The sequence below is a fragment of the Lepidochelys olivacea genome (assembly GCF_965140295.1).
Source record: "Lepidochelys olivacea isolate rLepOli2 genome assembly, chromosome: 23".
In the NCBI taxonomy this organism is placed as follows: domain Eukaryota; kingdom Metazoa; phylum Chordata; order Testudines; family Cheloniidae; genus Lepidochelys; species Lepidochelys olivacea.
This window is the reverse complement of record NC_140433.1, coordinates 774996-790320: the sequence shown is the minus strand read 5'-3', so window position 1 is coordinate 790320 and position 15325 is coordinate 774996. Positions and strand designations below refer to the sequence as shown.

Below are 15325 nucleotides of genomic sequence, written 5' to 3'. Positions count from 1 at the left end.
CGGGGCTTATGCAAGCAGCTGCGGGCTGTTGCAGAGGTTCTGGGTGGAGTTCTTAGCACACCAGCCTCTCGGGAAGTGGCCCCTGTCAAGGTTCCTTCCCCACTCTGAACTCTAGGGTACAGATGTGGGGACCTGCATGAAAACCTCCTAAGCTTATTCTTACCAGCTTAGGTTAAAACTTCCCCAGGGTACAAACTATTTTACCCTTTGCCCTTGGACTTTCGCTGCCACCACCAAACATTTAACTGGTTACAGGGAAAGAGTTGTTTGGAAACGCCTTTCCCCCCAAATCCTCCCAACCCTTGCACCCCACTTCCTGGGGAAGGTTTGGTAAAAATCCTCACCAACCTGCATAGGTGAACACAGACCCAAACCCTTGGATCTTAAGAACAATGAAAAAGCAATCAGGTTCTGAAAAGAAGAATTTTAATAGAAGTAAAAAGAATCACCTCTGTAAAATCAGGATGGTAAATACCTTACAGGGTAATCAGATTCAAAACACAGAGAATCCCTCTAGGCAAAACCTTAAGTTACAAAAAGACACACAGATGGAATATCCATTCCATTCAGCACAGCTTATTTCCTCAGCCATTTAAAGAAATCAGAATCTCTCACATCTCTAGCTAGATTACTTACTCAGTTCTAAGACACCATTCCTGTTCTGTCCCCAGCAAAAGCATCACACAGACAGACCCAGACCCTTTGTTCCCCCCCCCAGCTTTTGAAAGTATCTTGTCTCCTCATTGGTCATTGTGGTCAGGTGCCAGCAAGGTTATCCTAGCTTCTTAACCCTTTACAGGTGAAAGGGTTTTTCCTCTGGCCAGGAGGGATTTTAAAGGTGCTTACCCTTCCCTTTATATTTATGACAGCCCCCATCTCCGCTCTGTCGAGGGCTATCAGTCCCCCTGCTTTGGGGCTGGAGCTGACCCCTCACTGGGCAGGGGCGGGTTGGAGGGCACATTCTCCAGGGGCAGGTTATCCCATCACCGTCTCTGCAACAGTGGGCGATAGCCTCTATTGAAGACTGGGCTAGAGGGACCCCATGGCTGGTCCAGTCTGGCCATGCACACAATGCTGGGCGTTGTGAGTTTGCCAGGTCTTTGTGAGCACTGCTAATGCCCCCTCCTCTCTCTGGGGGACCTGGGCTCTTGGTCGGCGTGAGGCGTGAGTGGGAGCTGCCCCAGCTCCCCTGTGGGATGCTGGGAAGATCCCACTCCAGCCCCGGCTATGACGCTGCAAAGCAGCCAGGCGCTGAGTGGGGAGTCTCTCACCAGTGCATTTTGACAGGGCCCCTGGCCAGCCCTGCTCTGAGGAGCAGCCGGCAGTGACCCACACCCTGCTCCCCTGGGGGAGGGACTCCAAGGCTGGCGCTAGTTTGTTTGCTTCCCTCTGTGCCATCCGCTGGGGACGGTGTGGGTCCACGCAGTAGGCCCTGCTTCATAAACAGAATCTGAATAGAAAGGGCTAATAAAGGATTCACTGCCGGAGTCCGGCTGGCAGCTTGGCATCCTCCACGGCACCTTCTGCGGCTGTGTCTGCGACATGCATTGTTCACACGTGTGACAGCTGAGTGAGTAACCTTCTCTACACCAGCCCCGACAGCCTGTGCTCGCATCCTCCCTGCTGGGGCTGAGGCGTTGACAGAGGGAGCCCCGGGCCGAGACTGCGTTGGCAAATACAGGGAAGAGCCCCGATGCTGGAATTTCCCATCACGCCACCCTCACCCTGGCTCTGGCCAGAGCCCCCCGCAGCCCCTCGCACTCATGGCTCCAGCCGATTCTGCTGCCGCTGCAGAATTCCCAACTTCCCCATCTTCTGCAGCTTTGCTGAGCTTCCTCCTCACGGCAGCCAGGCCTCATTGCCCAACACTCTGGTGAGATGCAAACGCAACCGCAGAGCCAGCTTGTGTGTGTGTGTGTGTGTGTGTGTGTGTGTCCCCTATTAACCCTGCGGTGGCCTGGGCTGAGTTTTCCCTTTATGCGCCAGGGAAGCAGAGACGACTCCCACCCACGGAGCGCAGCAGCGGCCGGCCCACACCTGGGTGGGGACAGCTTGGCACTGAAGCCTCAGCAGAGGAGGGTGAGCCATTGGGGAAGGCACTGGGCTGGGACTCAGGAGATCTGCCTCCAACTCACAGCTCTGCCACAGACGCCCGCTGAGCCCTGGGGTGAGTAACTCCATCTCTCCGGTCCTCAGCCCCCCCGCTGCCATGTGGGGAGAACGAGCCCTCTTCCATCTGTTTGCATTGTCAGCTCTTTGGGGCAGAGCCTGTCTCTCACGCTGTGCAGCCCTCGGCACAATGGGGCCCCAGTCTCAGCTGGGCGCACGGAGTGTGACTGTCTTGGTCATGGGGGGGTGTCACTCCCCCACAGCTGCAGGCCAGGGTTACGTCAGAGCAGGACCCTGTCCCATGCCAAGGCAGCTCCCAAGGAGGTCATGGTGCCCATCTTTAAAAAAGGGAAGAAGGAGGATCCTGGGAACTACAGGCCAGTCAGCCTCACCTCAGTCCCTGGAAAAATCATGGAGCAGGTCCTCAAGGAATCAATTCTGAAGCACTTAGAGGAGAGGAAAGTGATCAGGAAGAGTCAGCATGGATTCACCAAGGGCAAGTCATGCCTGACTAATCTAATTGCCTTCTATGATGAGATAACTGGCTCTGTGGATGTGGGGAAAGCAGTGGACGTGTTGTTCCTTGACTTTAGCAAAGCTTTTGACACGGTCTCCCACAGTATTCTTGCCAGCAAGTTAAAGAAGTATGGGCTGGATGAATGGACTATAAGGTGGATAGAAAGCTGGCTAGATTGTCGGGCTCAACAGGGCCGGTTACGTTCAATATCTTCATTAATGATCTGGAGGATGGTGTGGATCACACCCTCAGCAACTTTGCAGATGACACTAAACTGGGAGGAGAGGTAGATATGCTGGAGGGCAGGGATAGGATACAGAGGGCCCTAGACAAATTAAAGGATTGGGCCAAAAGAAATCTGATGAGGTTCAACAAGGATAAGTGCAGGGTCCTGCACTTAGGACAGAAGAATCCCATGCACCGCTACAGACTAGGGACCGAATGGCTAGGCAGCAGTTCTGCATAAAAGGACCCAGGGGTTACAGTGGACGAGAAGCTGGATATGAGTCAACAGTGTGCCCTTGTTGCCAAGAAGGCCAATGGCATTTTGGGATGTATAAGTAGGGGCATAGCGAGCAGATCGAGGGACGTGATCGTTCCCCTCTATTCGACATTGGTGAGGCCTCATCTGGAGTACTGTGTCCAGTTTTGGGCCCCACACTACAAGAAGGATGTGGAAAAATTGGAAAGAGTCCAGCGGAGGGCAACAAAAATGATTAGGGGACTGGAACACATGACTTACGAGGGGAGGTTGAGGGAACTGGGATTGTTTAGTCTGCAGAAGAGAAGAATGAGGGGGGATTTGATAGCTGATTTCAACTACCTGAAAGGGGGTTCCAAAGAAGATGGATCTAGACTGTTCTCAGTGGTAGCATATGACAGAACGAGGGGCAATGGTCTCAAGTTGCAGTGGGGGAGGTTTAGGTTGGATATTAGGAAAAACTTTTTCACTAGGAGGGTGGTGAAGCACTGGAATGGGTTACCTAGGGAGGGGGTGGAATCTCCTTCTTTAGAGGTTTTTAAGGTCAGGCTTGACAAAGTCCTGGCTGGGATGGTTTAGTTGGGGATTGGTCCTGCTTTGAGCAGGGGGTTGGACTAGATGTCCTCCTGAGGTCCCTTCCAACCCTGATATTCTATGATTCTATGGTGGCAGGAATTAGCCCTTGGAGCGCCACAGAAAGGGGGGCCCATTACTTCACCCACTGGGCCGTGGGCAGAGACTTCTGCAGCAGGGTCCCCCTGGCTGGTTTGTGGCTGTGGCATGTACATGGGGGGCTGTTATCTAGCGGGCAGGAGTCCCGGCTGCAACTCTGGGTCTGTCTAACCCACAGAGAAATCATGGGGCCTGGAACTGCTGAGCTGGGGGCTTGTTGGTGAAATCAGGCACTTGGCCTTGTGGGGCTCTCATGGCTCCTCGAAGCTTGGGACCAGCCTCTGGCTCAGCTGCTGGCAGCAGGACACCAGCAAGGGAAGGGGCTGCGGGGCCTACAGGGGACCTCCAGATCTATGTGATGATACATCCAGGTCTGGCTGGCTCCTGCAGCGAGCACCAGGCCTCTGGGGGACGGTGCCATTTCAGTGCAGAAAAGGGAGAGAATTTTACTCAACTCGAATTTGGTTTTTAGGGCGCGGATCCTGGTGCAGAATGAATGCCACCGAGCTGTATGGTGACTATCCTGACTGGTACAGTAACTTCACTGCGCCCGACTTCGACACGTCGACTCCGCTGCCTTTCCTGCTGACCCCCGTCCTGTGGGCCTCTCTGGTTCTCTACTCCCTCGTCTTCCTGCTGGGCGTGCCGGGGAACGCGGCTGTCATCTGGGTGACGGGCTTCGGGATGAAACGCACGGTGAACACCGTCTGGTTCCTCAACCTGGCGGTGGCCGACCTCCTCTGCTGCCTGGCGCTGCCCTTCCTGGCCGTGCCCGTGGCCCGCGACAACCGCTGGGAGCTGGGTGACTTCGCCTGCAAGCTGCTCCCATCCCTTGCCATCCTGAACATGTTTGCCAGCGTCCTGCTCCTGACGGCCATCAGCCTGGACCGCTGCGCCCTGGTGACCAGGCCTGTCTGGTGCCAGAACCACCGCACGACCCGACTGGCCTGGGGCCTGAGCGGGGCAGCCTGGCTCCTGGCTCTGCTCATGACCCTCCCAACCTTCATCTTCCGGACGACGCACCCCAAGGCGTTCTCAGATAAAGAGATGTGTGTCTTGGAGTACACTCGCGTGTCCGGTTACCAGACCGCCGTCGAGGTGTCCATCGCTACCTTCCGCTTCGCCGCCGGCTTCCTGGTCCCCTTAGTGGTGATCGCCACCTGCTACGGCCTAGTCCTGGCCCGCATCCAGGGTAGCTGTGTGGTCCAATGCCACAGGCCCACGGTCGTTGTGCTGGTTGTGATTGTCGGCTTCTTTGCCTGCTGGCTCCCCTACCACGTGGTGGGGCTGATCCTGGCCGCCCACGCCCCCAACGCCCGTCTGTACAAGCTGGCAGACGCCACCCAGCCCCTCGTCGTCAGCCTGGCCTACGTCAACAGCTGCCTCAACCCCATCATCTATGTGGGGATGGGCCAGGGCTTCCGGGGCCTGGTGCAAAGCCTCCTGGCTGACGTCCTCCAGGAGGAGGGGGCAGACCTAGAGTGTGAGGTCCAGGCTCAGTTCACGTCCACGAGCAGTGGGCAGGCCACTGAGACAATGGTTTAGGTCCATGGGGGTCCCCCAGCTCGGGCGGGACCAGGAGAGCAGGGGACTGGACTGACGAGGAGAGAAGCTCGCAGCCTGGCTGCTGTCCATCTGTGCCTTGCGGGTACCTCATCTGTGCCTTGCGTGGTCGCTTAGCCTGGCTGGTGCTGTGGGGAGCTGAGTCTCTGAAGAATCGGCTGGAGGGAGCAGTAAGATCTGCTGCCCCCCGAACATCCTGCAGCCCCTCAGCAAAGGGGCTAGCTCCGTATTACCACTGAACTGCTCCGACTGGAAGCTCTGGGGGCAGGGACCGTCTCTCTGTTCTGCATCTGTAGGGTGCCACTGCAATGGAGATCACCCATAAATCACAGCCTTGTGGGGATCCCTCTCCTGCCCCCTTCTTTGGCTGGCTTGTGGGAGCCTGCAGCCCGATCCCTGCCACCGCAGAGCACTAACTCAACCCTTGCCTCGCAGCGGGAGTGTGACTGACTGGAAGCAAAGCCGGGGGCTCAGCTGCAGGGCGGATGAAGGGTGCCCCTGTCCCAGACCCAGCTGCCCGGGGGCAGTGGGACCCCCAGAACCCTACAGCCCCCTCCCCCCAGCTCTGTGCCCTGCAGCCTTGATGGGCGGGGGGATGACGCGCAGGTCCCCTGCAGGGAGGGGTGGGAATTCCTCCCCACCAATGTAACAGGGGGAGCGTGTCCCAACCCCTGCTCGGAGCCCCTCAGGCCCCCAGTGCAGGGGAGCATGTACGAGCCGCACCCCCGGGAGCAGATCCCAGCCCCCCAATGCAGCGGGGGGGGCACCGGCCCCAGCAGGGGGGGGCCCCGAGCCCCCCGGGAGCAGATCCCAGCCCCCCAACGCAGCAGGGGGGGCACCGGCCCCAGCAGGGGGGAACCCGAGCCCCCCGGGAGCAGATCCCAGCCCCCCAATGCAGCGGGGGGGCGGCACCGGCCCCAGCAGGGGGGGACCCCGAGCCCCCCGGGAGCAGATCCCAGCCCCCCAACGCAGCGGGGGGGCACCGGCCCCAGCAGGGGGGACCCCGAGCCCCCCGGGAGCAGATCCCAGCCCCCCAACGCAGCGGGGGGGCACCGGCCCCAGCAGGGGGGACCCCGAGGCCCCCGGGAGCAGATCCCACCCCCCCAATGCAGCGGGGGGGCACCGGCCCCAGCATGGGGAACCCCGAGCCCCCCGGGAGCAGATCCCAGCCCCCCAACGCAGCGGGGGGGCACCGGCCCCAGCAGGGGGGACCCCGAGCCCCCCGGGAGCAGATCCCAGCCCCCCAATGCAGCGGGGGGCACCGGCCCCAGCAGGGGGGACCCCGAGCCCCCCGGGAGCAGATCCCAGCCCCCCAATGCAGCGGGGGGGCACCGGCCCCAGCATGGGGGACCCCGAGCCCCCCGGGAGCAGATCCCACCCCCCCAATGCAGCGGGGGGGCACCGGCCACAGCAGGGGGGGACCCCGAGCCCCCCGGGAGCAGATCCCAGCCCCCCAATGCAGCGGGGGGGCACCGGCCCCAGCAGGGGGGACCCCGAGCCCCCCGGGAGCAGATCCCAGCCCCCCAACGCAGCGGGGGGGCACCGGCCCCAGCATGGGGAACCCCGAGCCCCCCGGGAGCAGATCCCAGCCCCCCAATGCAGCGGGGGGGCACCGGCCCCAGCAGGGGGGACCCCGAGCCCCCCGGGAGCAGATCCCAGCCCCCCAATGCAGCGGGGGGGCACCGGCCCCAGCAGGGGGGACCCCGAGCACCCCGGAAGCAGATCCCAGCCCCCCAATGCAGCGGGGGGGCACCGGCCCCAGCAGGGGGGACCCCGAGCACCCCGGGAGCAGATCCCAGCCCCCCAATGCAGCGGGGGGGCACCGGCCCCAGCAGGGGGGACCCCGAGCACCCCGGGAGCAGATCCCAGCCCCCCAATGCAGCGGGGGGGCACCGGCCCCAGCAGGGGGGACCCCGAGCCCCCCGGGAGCAGATCCCAGCCCCCCAATGCAGCGGGGGGGCACCGGCCCCAGCAGGGGGGACCCCGAGCCCCCCGGGAGCAGATCCCAGCCCCCCAATGCAGCGGGGGGGCACCGGCCCCAGCAGGGGGGACCCCGAGCACCCCGGGAGCAGATCCCCCAGGCGCGGCGCGGAGGGACGCGGGGCGGGGCGGGCCCGGCTGCGGGAGGCGGCGCTTCCCGGCGGCTGCGGCCTGCGAGGCCCGAGCGGTGAGAGCGGGGCCGGGGCCGGGCCGGGGTGCGGGGCGGCCATAGGGGAATGGGGGGGTCTGTGGGAGGGATAGCAGGGGGTGCGGGGCCCATAGGGGAATGGGGGGGTCTGTGGGAGGGATAGCAGGGGGTGCGGGGGGGCCATAGGGGAATGGGGGGGTCTGTGGGAGGGATAGCAGGGGGTGCGGGGCCCATAGGGGAATGGGGGGGTCTGTGGGAGGGATAGCAGGGGGTGCGGGGGGGCCATAGGGGAATGGGGGGGTCTGTGGGAGGGATAGCAGGGGGTGCGGGGCCCATAGGGGAATGGGGGCGTCTGTGGGAGGGATAGCAGGGGGTGCGGGGCGGCCATAGGGGAATGGGGGGGTCTGTGGGAGGGATAGCAGGGGGTGCGGGGGGCCCATAGGGGAATGGGGGGGTCTGTGGGAGGGATAGCAGGGGGTGCGGGGGGCCATAGGGGAATGGGGGGGTCTGTGGGAGGGATAGCAGGGGGTGCGGGGGGGCCATAGGGGAATGGGGGGGTCTGTGGGAGGGATAGCAGGGGGTGCGGGGGGGCCATAGGGGAATGGGGGCATCTGTGGGAGGGATAGCAGGGGGTGCGGGGCCCATAGGGGAATGGGGGCGTCTGTGGGAGGGATAGCAGGGGGTGCGGGGCGGCCATAGGGGAATGGGGGGGTCTGTGGGAGGGATAGCAGGGGGTGCGGGGGGCCGATAGGGGAATGGGGGGGTCTGTGGGAGGGATAGCAGGGGGTGCGGGGGGCCGATAGGGGAATGGGGGGGTCTGTGGGAGGGATAGCAGGGGGTGCGGGGGGGCCATAGGGGAATGGGGGGGTCTGTGGGAGGGATAGCAGGGGGTGCGTGGCGGCCATAGGGGAATGGGGGGGTCTGTGGGAGGGATAGCAGGGGGTGCGGGGGGGCCATAGGGGAATGGGGGGGTCTGTGGGAGGGATAGCAGGGGGTGCGTGGCGGCCATAGGGGAATGGGGGGGTCTGTGGGAGGGATAGCAGGGGTTGCGGGGGGGCCATAGGGGAATGGGGGCGTCTGTGGGAGGGATAGCAGGGGGTGCGGGGCGGCCATAGGGGAATGGGGGGGTCTGTGGGAGGGATAGCAGGGGGTGCGGGGGGGCCATAGGGGAATGGGGGGTCTGTGGGAGGGATAGCAGGGGGTGCGTGGGGGCCGATAGGGGAATGGGGGGGTCTGTGGGAGGGATAGCAGGGGGTGCGGGGCGGCCATAGGGGAATGGGGGGGTCTGTGGGAGGGATAGCAGGGGGTGCGGGGGGGCCATAGGGGAATGGGGGGGTCTGTGGGAGGGATAGCAGGGGGTGCGGGGGGGCCATAGGGGAATGGGGGGGTCTGTGGGAGGGATAGCAGGGGGTGCGGGGGGGCCATAGGGGAATGGGGGGTCTGTGGGAGGGATAGCAGGGGGTGCGGGGGGGCCATAGGGGAATGGGGGGGTCTGTGGGAGGGATAGCAGGGGGTGCGGGGGGGCCATAGGGGAATGGGGGGGTCTGTGGGAGGGATAGCAGGGGGTGCGGGGGGGCCATAGGGGAATGGGGGGGTCTGTGGGAGGGATAGCAGGGGGTGCGGGGGGGCCATAGGGGAATGGGGGCGTCTGTGGGAGGGATAGCAGGGGGTGCGGGGCGGCCATAGGGGAATGGGGGGGTCTGTGGGAGGGATAGCAGGGGGTGCGGGGGGCCGATAGGGGAATGGGGGGGTCTGTGGGAGGGATAGCAGGGGGTGCGGGGGGCCGATAGGGGAATGGGGGGGTCTGTGGGAGGGATAGCAGGGGGTGCGGGGGGGCCATAGGGGAATGGGGGGGTCTGTGGGAGGGATAGCAGGGGGTGCGTGGCGGCCATAGGGGAATGGGGGGGTCTGTGGGAGGGATAGCAGGGGGTGCGGGGGGGCCATAGGGGAATGGGGGGGTCTGTGGGAGGGATAGCAGGGGGTGCGTGGCGGCCATAGGGGAATGGGGGGGTCTGTGGGAGGGATAGCAGGGGGTGCGGGGGGGCCATAGGGGAATGGGGGCGTCTGTGGGAGGGATAGCAGGGGGTGCGGGGCGGCCATAGGGGAATGGGGGGGTCTGTGGGAGGGATAGCAGGGGGTGCGGGGGGCCGATAGGGGAATGGGGGGGTCTGTGGGAGGGATAGCAGGGGGTGCGGGGGGCCGATAGGGGAATGGGGGGGTCTGTGGGAGGGATAGCAGGGGGTGCGGGGGGGCCATAGGGGAATGGGGGGGTCTGTGGGAGGGATAGCAGGGGGTGCGTGGCGGCCATAGGGGAATGGGGGGGTCTGTGGGAGGGATAGCAGGGGGTGCGGGGGGGCCATAGGGGAATGGGGGGGTCTGTGGGAGGGATAGCAGGGGGTGCGTGGCGGCCATAGGGGAATGGGGGGGTCTGTGGGAGGGATAGCAGGGGGTGCGGGGGGGCCATAGGGGAATGGGGGGGTCTGTGGGAGGGATAGCAGGGGGTGCGGGGGGGCCATAGGGGAATGGGGGGGTCTGTGGGAGGGATAGCAGGGGGTGCGTGGCGGCCATAGGGGAATGGGGGGGTCTGTGGGAGGGATAGCAGGGGGTGCGGGGGGGCCATAGGGGAATGGGGGGGTCTGTGGGAGGGATAGCAGGGGGTGCGGGGGGGCCATAGGGGAATGGGGGGGTCTGTGGGAGGGATAGCAGGGGGTGCGTGGCGGCCATAGGGGAATGGGGGGGTCTGTGGGAGGGATAGCAGGGGGTGCGTGGCGGCCATAGGGGAATGGGGGGGGTCTGTGGGAGGGATAGCAGGGGGTGCGGGGGGCCATAGGGGAATGGGGGGGTCTGTGGGAGGGATAGCAGGGGGTGCGTGGGGGCCATAGGGGAATGGGGGGGTCTGTGGGAGGGATAGCAGGGGGTGCGGGGCCCATAGGGGAATGGGGGGGTCTGTGGGAGGGATAGCAGGGGGTTCAGGGGGGCCCATAGGGGAATGGGGGGGTCTGTGGGAGGGATAGCAGGGGGTGCGTGGGGGCCATAGGGGAATGGGGGGGTCTGTGGGAGGGATAGCAGGGGGTGCGGGGCCCATAGCGGAATGGGGGGGTCTGTGGGAGGGATAGCAGGGGGTTCAGGGGGGCCCATAGGGGAATGGGGGGGTCTGTGGGAGGGATAGCAGGGGGTACGTGGGGCCGATAGGGGAATGGGGGGGTCTGTGGGAGGGATAGCAGGGGGTGCGGGGGGCCATAGGGGAATGGGGGGGTCTGTGGGAGGGATAGCAGGGGGTGCGTGGCGGCCATAGGGGAATGGGGGGGGTCTGTGGGAGGGATAGCAGGGGGTGCGGGGGGCCATAGGGGAATGGGGGGGTCTGTGGGAGGGATAGCAGGGGGTGCGGGGGGGCCATAGGGGAATGGGGGGGTCTGTGGGAGGGATAGCAGGGGGTGCGGGGGTCCCATAGGGGAATGGGGGGGTCTGTGGGAGGGATAGCAGGGGGTGCGGGGGGGCCATAGGGGAATGGGGGGGTCTGTGGGAGGGATAGCAGGGGGTGCGGGGGGCCGATAGGGGAATGGGGGGGTCTGTGGGAGGGATAGCAGGGGGTGCGGGGGGCCGATAGGGGAATGGGGGGGTCTGTGGGAGGGATAGCAGGGGGTGCGGGGGGGCCATAGGGGAATGGGGGGGTCTGTGGGAGGGATAGCAGGGGGTGCGGGGGGGCCATAGGGGAATGGGGGGTCTGTGGGAGGGATAGCAGGGGGTGCGGGGGGGCCATAGGGGAATGGGGGGTCTGTGGGAGGGATAGCAGGGGGTGCGGGGGGCCCATAGGGGAATGGGGGGGTCTGTGGGAGGGATAGCAGGGGGTGCGGGGGGCCGATAGGGGAATGGGGGGGTCTGTGGGAGGGATAGCAGGGGGTGCGGGGGGCCGATAGGGGAATGGGGGGGGTCTGTGGGAGGGATAGCAGGGGGTGCGGGGGGGCCATAGGGGAATGGGGGGGTCTGTGGGAGGGATAGCAGGGGGTGCGGGGGGGCCATAGGGGAATGGGGGGTCTGTGGGAGGGATAGCAGGGGGTGCGGGGGGGCCATAGGGGAATGGGGGGTCTGTGGGAGGGATAGCAGGGGGTGCGGGGGGCCCATAGGGGAATGGGGGGGTCTGTGGGATGGATAGCAGGGGGTGCGGGGGGGCCATAGGGGAATGGGGGGGTCTGTGGGAGGGATAGCAGGGGGTGCGGGGGGCCGATAGGGGAATGGGGGGGTCTGTGGGAGGGATAGCAGGGGGTGCGGGGGGCCGATAGGGGAATGGGGGGGTCTGTGGGAGGGATAGCAGGGGGTGCGGGGGGCCGATAGGGGAATGGGGGGGTCTGTGGGAGGGATAGCAGGGGGTGCGGGGGGGCCATAGGGGAATGGGGGGGTCTGTGGGAGAGATAGCAGGGGGTGCGGGGGGCCGATAGGGGAATGGGGGGGTCTGTGGGAGGGATAGCAGGGGGTGCGGGGGGCCGATAGGGGAATGGGGAGTCTGTGGGAGGGATAGCAGGGGGTGCGGGGGGCCGATAGGGGAATGGGGGGGTCTGTGGGAGGGATAGCAGGGGGTGCGGGGGGCCGATAGGGGAATGGGGGGGTCTGTGGGAGGGATAGCAGGGGGTGCGGGGGGCCGATAGGGGAATGGGGGGGTCTGTGGGAGGGATAGCAGGGGGTGCGGGGGGGCCATAGGGGAATGGGGGGGTCTGTGGGAGGGATAGCAGGGGGTGCGGGGGGACGATAGGGGAATGGGGTGTCTGTGGGAGGGATAGCAGGGGGTGCGGGGGGCCGATAGGGGAATGGGGGGGTCTGTGGGAGGGATAGCAGGGGGTGCGGGGGGCCGATAGGGGAATGGGGGGTCTGTGGGAGGGATAGCAGGGGGTGCGGGGGGCCGATAGGGGAATGGGGGGGTCTGTGGGAGGGATAGCAGGGGGTGCGGGGGGGCCATAGGGGAATGGGGGGGTCTGTGGGAGAGATAGCAGGGGGTGCGGGGGGCCGATAGGGGAATGGGGGGTCTGTGGGAGGGATAGCAGGGGGTGCGGGGGGCCGATAGGGGAATGGGGGGGTCTGTGGGAGGGATAGCAGGGGGTGCGGGGGGCCCATAGGGGAATGGGGGGGTCTGTGGGAGGGATAGCAGGGGGTGCGGGGGGGCCATAGGGGAATGGGGGGGTCTGTGGGAGGGATAGCAGGGGGTGCGGGGGGCCCATAGGGGAATGGGGGGGTCTGTGGGAGGGATAGCAGGGGGTGCGGGGGGCCATAGGGGAATGGGGGGGTCTGTGGGAGGGATAGCAGGGGGTGCGGGGGGCCGATAGGGGAATGGGGGGGTCTGTGGGAGGGATAGCAGGGGGTGCGGGGGGGCCATAGGGGAATGGGGGGGTCTGTGGGAGGGATAGCAGGGGGTGCGTGGGGGCCATAGGGGAATGGGGGGGTCTGTGGGAGGGATAGCAGGGGGTGCGGGGCCCATAGGGGAATGGGGGAGTCTGTGGGAGGGATAGCAGGGGGTTCAGGGGGGCCCATAGGGGAATGGGGGGTCTGTGGGAGGGATAGCAGGGGGTGCGTGGGGGCGATAGGGGAATGGGGGGGTCTGTGGGAGGGATAGCAGGGGGTGCGGGGACCCGATAGGGGAATGGGGGGGTCTGTGGGAGGGATAGCAGGGGGTGCGTGGGGGCCATAGGGGAATGGGGGGGTCTGTGGGAGGGATAGCAGGGGGTGCGGGGCCCATAGGGGAATGGGGGGGTCTGTGGGAGGGATAGCAGGGGGTTCAGGGGGGCCCATAGGGGAATGGGGGGGGTCTGTGGGAGGGATAGCAGGGGGTGCGTGGGGGCCATAGGGGAATGGGGGGGTCTGTGGGAGGGATAGCAGGGGGTGCGGGGCCCATAGGGGAATGGGGGGGTCTGTGGGAGGGATAGCAGGGGGTGCGGGGGGCCGATAGGGGAATGGGGGGGTCTGTGGGAGGGATAGCAGGGGGTTCAGGGGGGCCCATAGGGGAATGGGGGGGGTCTGTGGGAGGGATAGCAGGGGGTGCGTGGGGGCCATAGGGGAATGGGGGGGTCTGTGGGAGGGATAGCAGGGGGTGCGGGGCCCATAGGGGAATGGGGGGGTCTGTGGGAGGGATAGCAGGGGGTGCGGGGGGCCGATAGGGGAATGGGGGGGTCTGTGGGAGGGATAGCAGGGGGTTCAGGGGGGCCCATAGGGGAATGGGGGGGTCTGTGGGAGGGATAGCAGGGGGTGCGGGGCCCATAGGGGAATGGGGGGGTCTGTGGGAGGGATAGCAGGGGGTGCGGGGGGCCGATAGGGGAATGGGGGGGTCTGTGGGAGGGATAGCAGGGGGTGCGGGGGGCCGATAGGGGAATGGGGGGGGTCTGTGGGAGGGATAGCAGGGGGTGCGTGGGGGCCATAGGGGAATGGGGGGGTCTGTGGGAGGGATAGCAGGGGGTGCGGGGCCCATAGGGGAATGGGGGGGTCTGTGGGGGGGATAGCAGGGGGTGCGGGGGGCCGATAGGGGAATGGGGGGGTCTGTGGGAGGGATAGCAGGGGGTGCGTGGGGGCCATAGGGGAATGGGGGGGTCTGTGGGAGGGATAGCAGGGGTTGCGGGGCCCATAGGGGAATGGGGGGGTCTGTGGGAGGGATAGCAGGGGGTTCAGGGGGGCCCATAGGGGAATGGGGGGGTCTGTGGGAGGGATAGCAGGGGGTGCGTGGGGGCCATAGGGGAATGGGGGGGTCTGTGGGAGGGATAGCAGGGGGTGCGGGGCCCATAGGGGAATGGGGGGGTCTGTGGGAGGGATAGCAGGGGGTGCGGGGGGCCGATAGGGGAATGGGGGGGTCTGTGGGAGGGATAGCAGGGGGTGCGGGGGGCCGATAGGGGAATGGGGGGGTCTGTGGGAGGGATAGCAGGGGGTGCGGGGGGGCCATAGGGGAATGGGGGGGTCTGTGGGAGGGATAGCAGGGGGTGCGGGGGGGCCATAGGGGAATGGGGGGGTCTGTGGGAGGGATAGCAGGGGGTGCGGGGGGCCCATAGGGGAATGGGGGGGTCTGTGGGAGGGATAGCAGGGGGTGCGGGGGGCCATAGGGGAATGGGGGGGGTCTGTGGGAGGGATAGCAGGGGGTGCGGGGGGCCGATAGGGGAATGGGGGGGTCTGTGGGAGGGATAGCAGGGGGTGCGGGGGGGCCATAGGGGAATGGGGGGGTCTGTGGGAGGGATAGCAGGGGGTGCGTGGGGGCCATAGGGGAATGGGGGGGTCTGTGGGAGGGATAGCAGGGGGTGCGGGGCCCATAGGGGAATGGGGGAGTCTGTGGGAGGGATAGCAGGGGGTTCAGGGGGGCCCATAGGGGAATGGGGGGTCTGTGGGAGGGATAGCAGGGGGTGCGTGGGGGCCATAGGGGAATGGGGGGGTCTGTGGGAGGGATAGCAGGGGGTGCGGGGACCCGATAGGGGAATGGGGGGGTCTGTGGGAGGGATAGCAGGGGGTGCGTGGGGGCCATAGGGGAATGGGGGGGTCTGTGGGAGGGATAGCAGGGGGTGCGGGGCCCATAGGGGAATGGGGGGGTCTGTGGGAGGGATAGCAGGGGGTTCAGGGGGGCCCATAGGGGAATGGGGGGGGTCTGTGGTAGGGATAGCAGGGGGTGCGTGGGGGCCATAGGGGAATGGGGGGGTCTGTGGGAGGGATAGCAGGGGGTGCGGGGCCCATAGGGGAATGGGGGGGTCTGTGGGAGGGATAGCAGGGGGTGCGGGGGGCCGATAGGGGAATGGGGGGGTCTGTGGGAGGGATAGCAGGGGGTGCGTGGGGGCCATAGGGGAATGGGGGGGTCTGTGGGAGGGATAGCAGGGGGTGCGGGGCCCATAGGGGAATG

The 15325-nt window shown here is 66.0% G+C and overlaps 2 protein-coding genes across 3 annotated transcripts in view; both read left to right on the top strand.

Moving 5' to 3' along the window:
* Positions 1–517: 517 nt before the first annotated feature.
* On the top strand, positions 518–6151 carry LOC311512034 (C5a anaphylatoxin chemotactic receptor 1-like). Of its 2 annotated transcripts, none has more exons than XM_084613030.1 (2): positions 518–2167; positions 4252–6151. In XM_084613030.1, exons 1-2 carry the CDS (start codon positions 1879–1881, stop codon positions 5322–5324), a joined length of 1362 nt encoding a protein of 453 aa, XP_084469156.1. In that variant the 5' UTR covers positions 518–1878; the 3' UTR covers positions 5325–6151. The 2 variants fall into 2 exon arrangements, with proteins under 2 accessions (XP_084469156.1, XP_084469157.1); XM_084613031.1 differs by having other exon boundaries at positions 1998–2079.
* Positions 6152–7448: 1297 nt separating this feature from the next.
* Positions 7449–15325, top strand: part of DHX34 (DExH-box helicase 34) — a 29929-nt gene continuing 22052 nt past the window's right edge. The window contains exon 1 of the mRNA XM_084612973.1: positions 7449–7509. The gene's annotated coding sequence lies outside the window, so the exon portion shown is untranslated. The remainder of the gene's footprint in view (positions 7510–15325) is intronic.

Bases quoted from the DNA above. Each gene is read 5' to 3' on its own strand.
- LOC311512034 (XM_084613030.1), top strand. From the start codon at position 1,879: ATGCAAACGCAACCGCAGAGCCAGCTTGTGTGTGTGTGTGTGTGTGTG. The intron at 2,168-4,251 runs GTGAGTAACTCC...TTTGGTTTTTAG, and splicing joins GACGCCCGCTGAGCCCTGGG to GGCGCGGATCCTGGTGCAGA.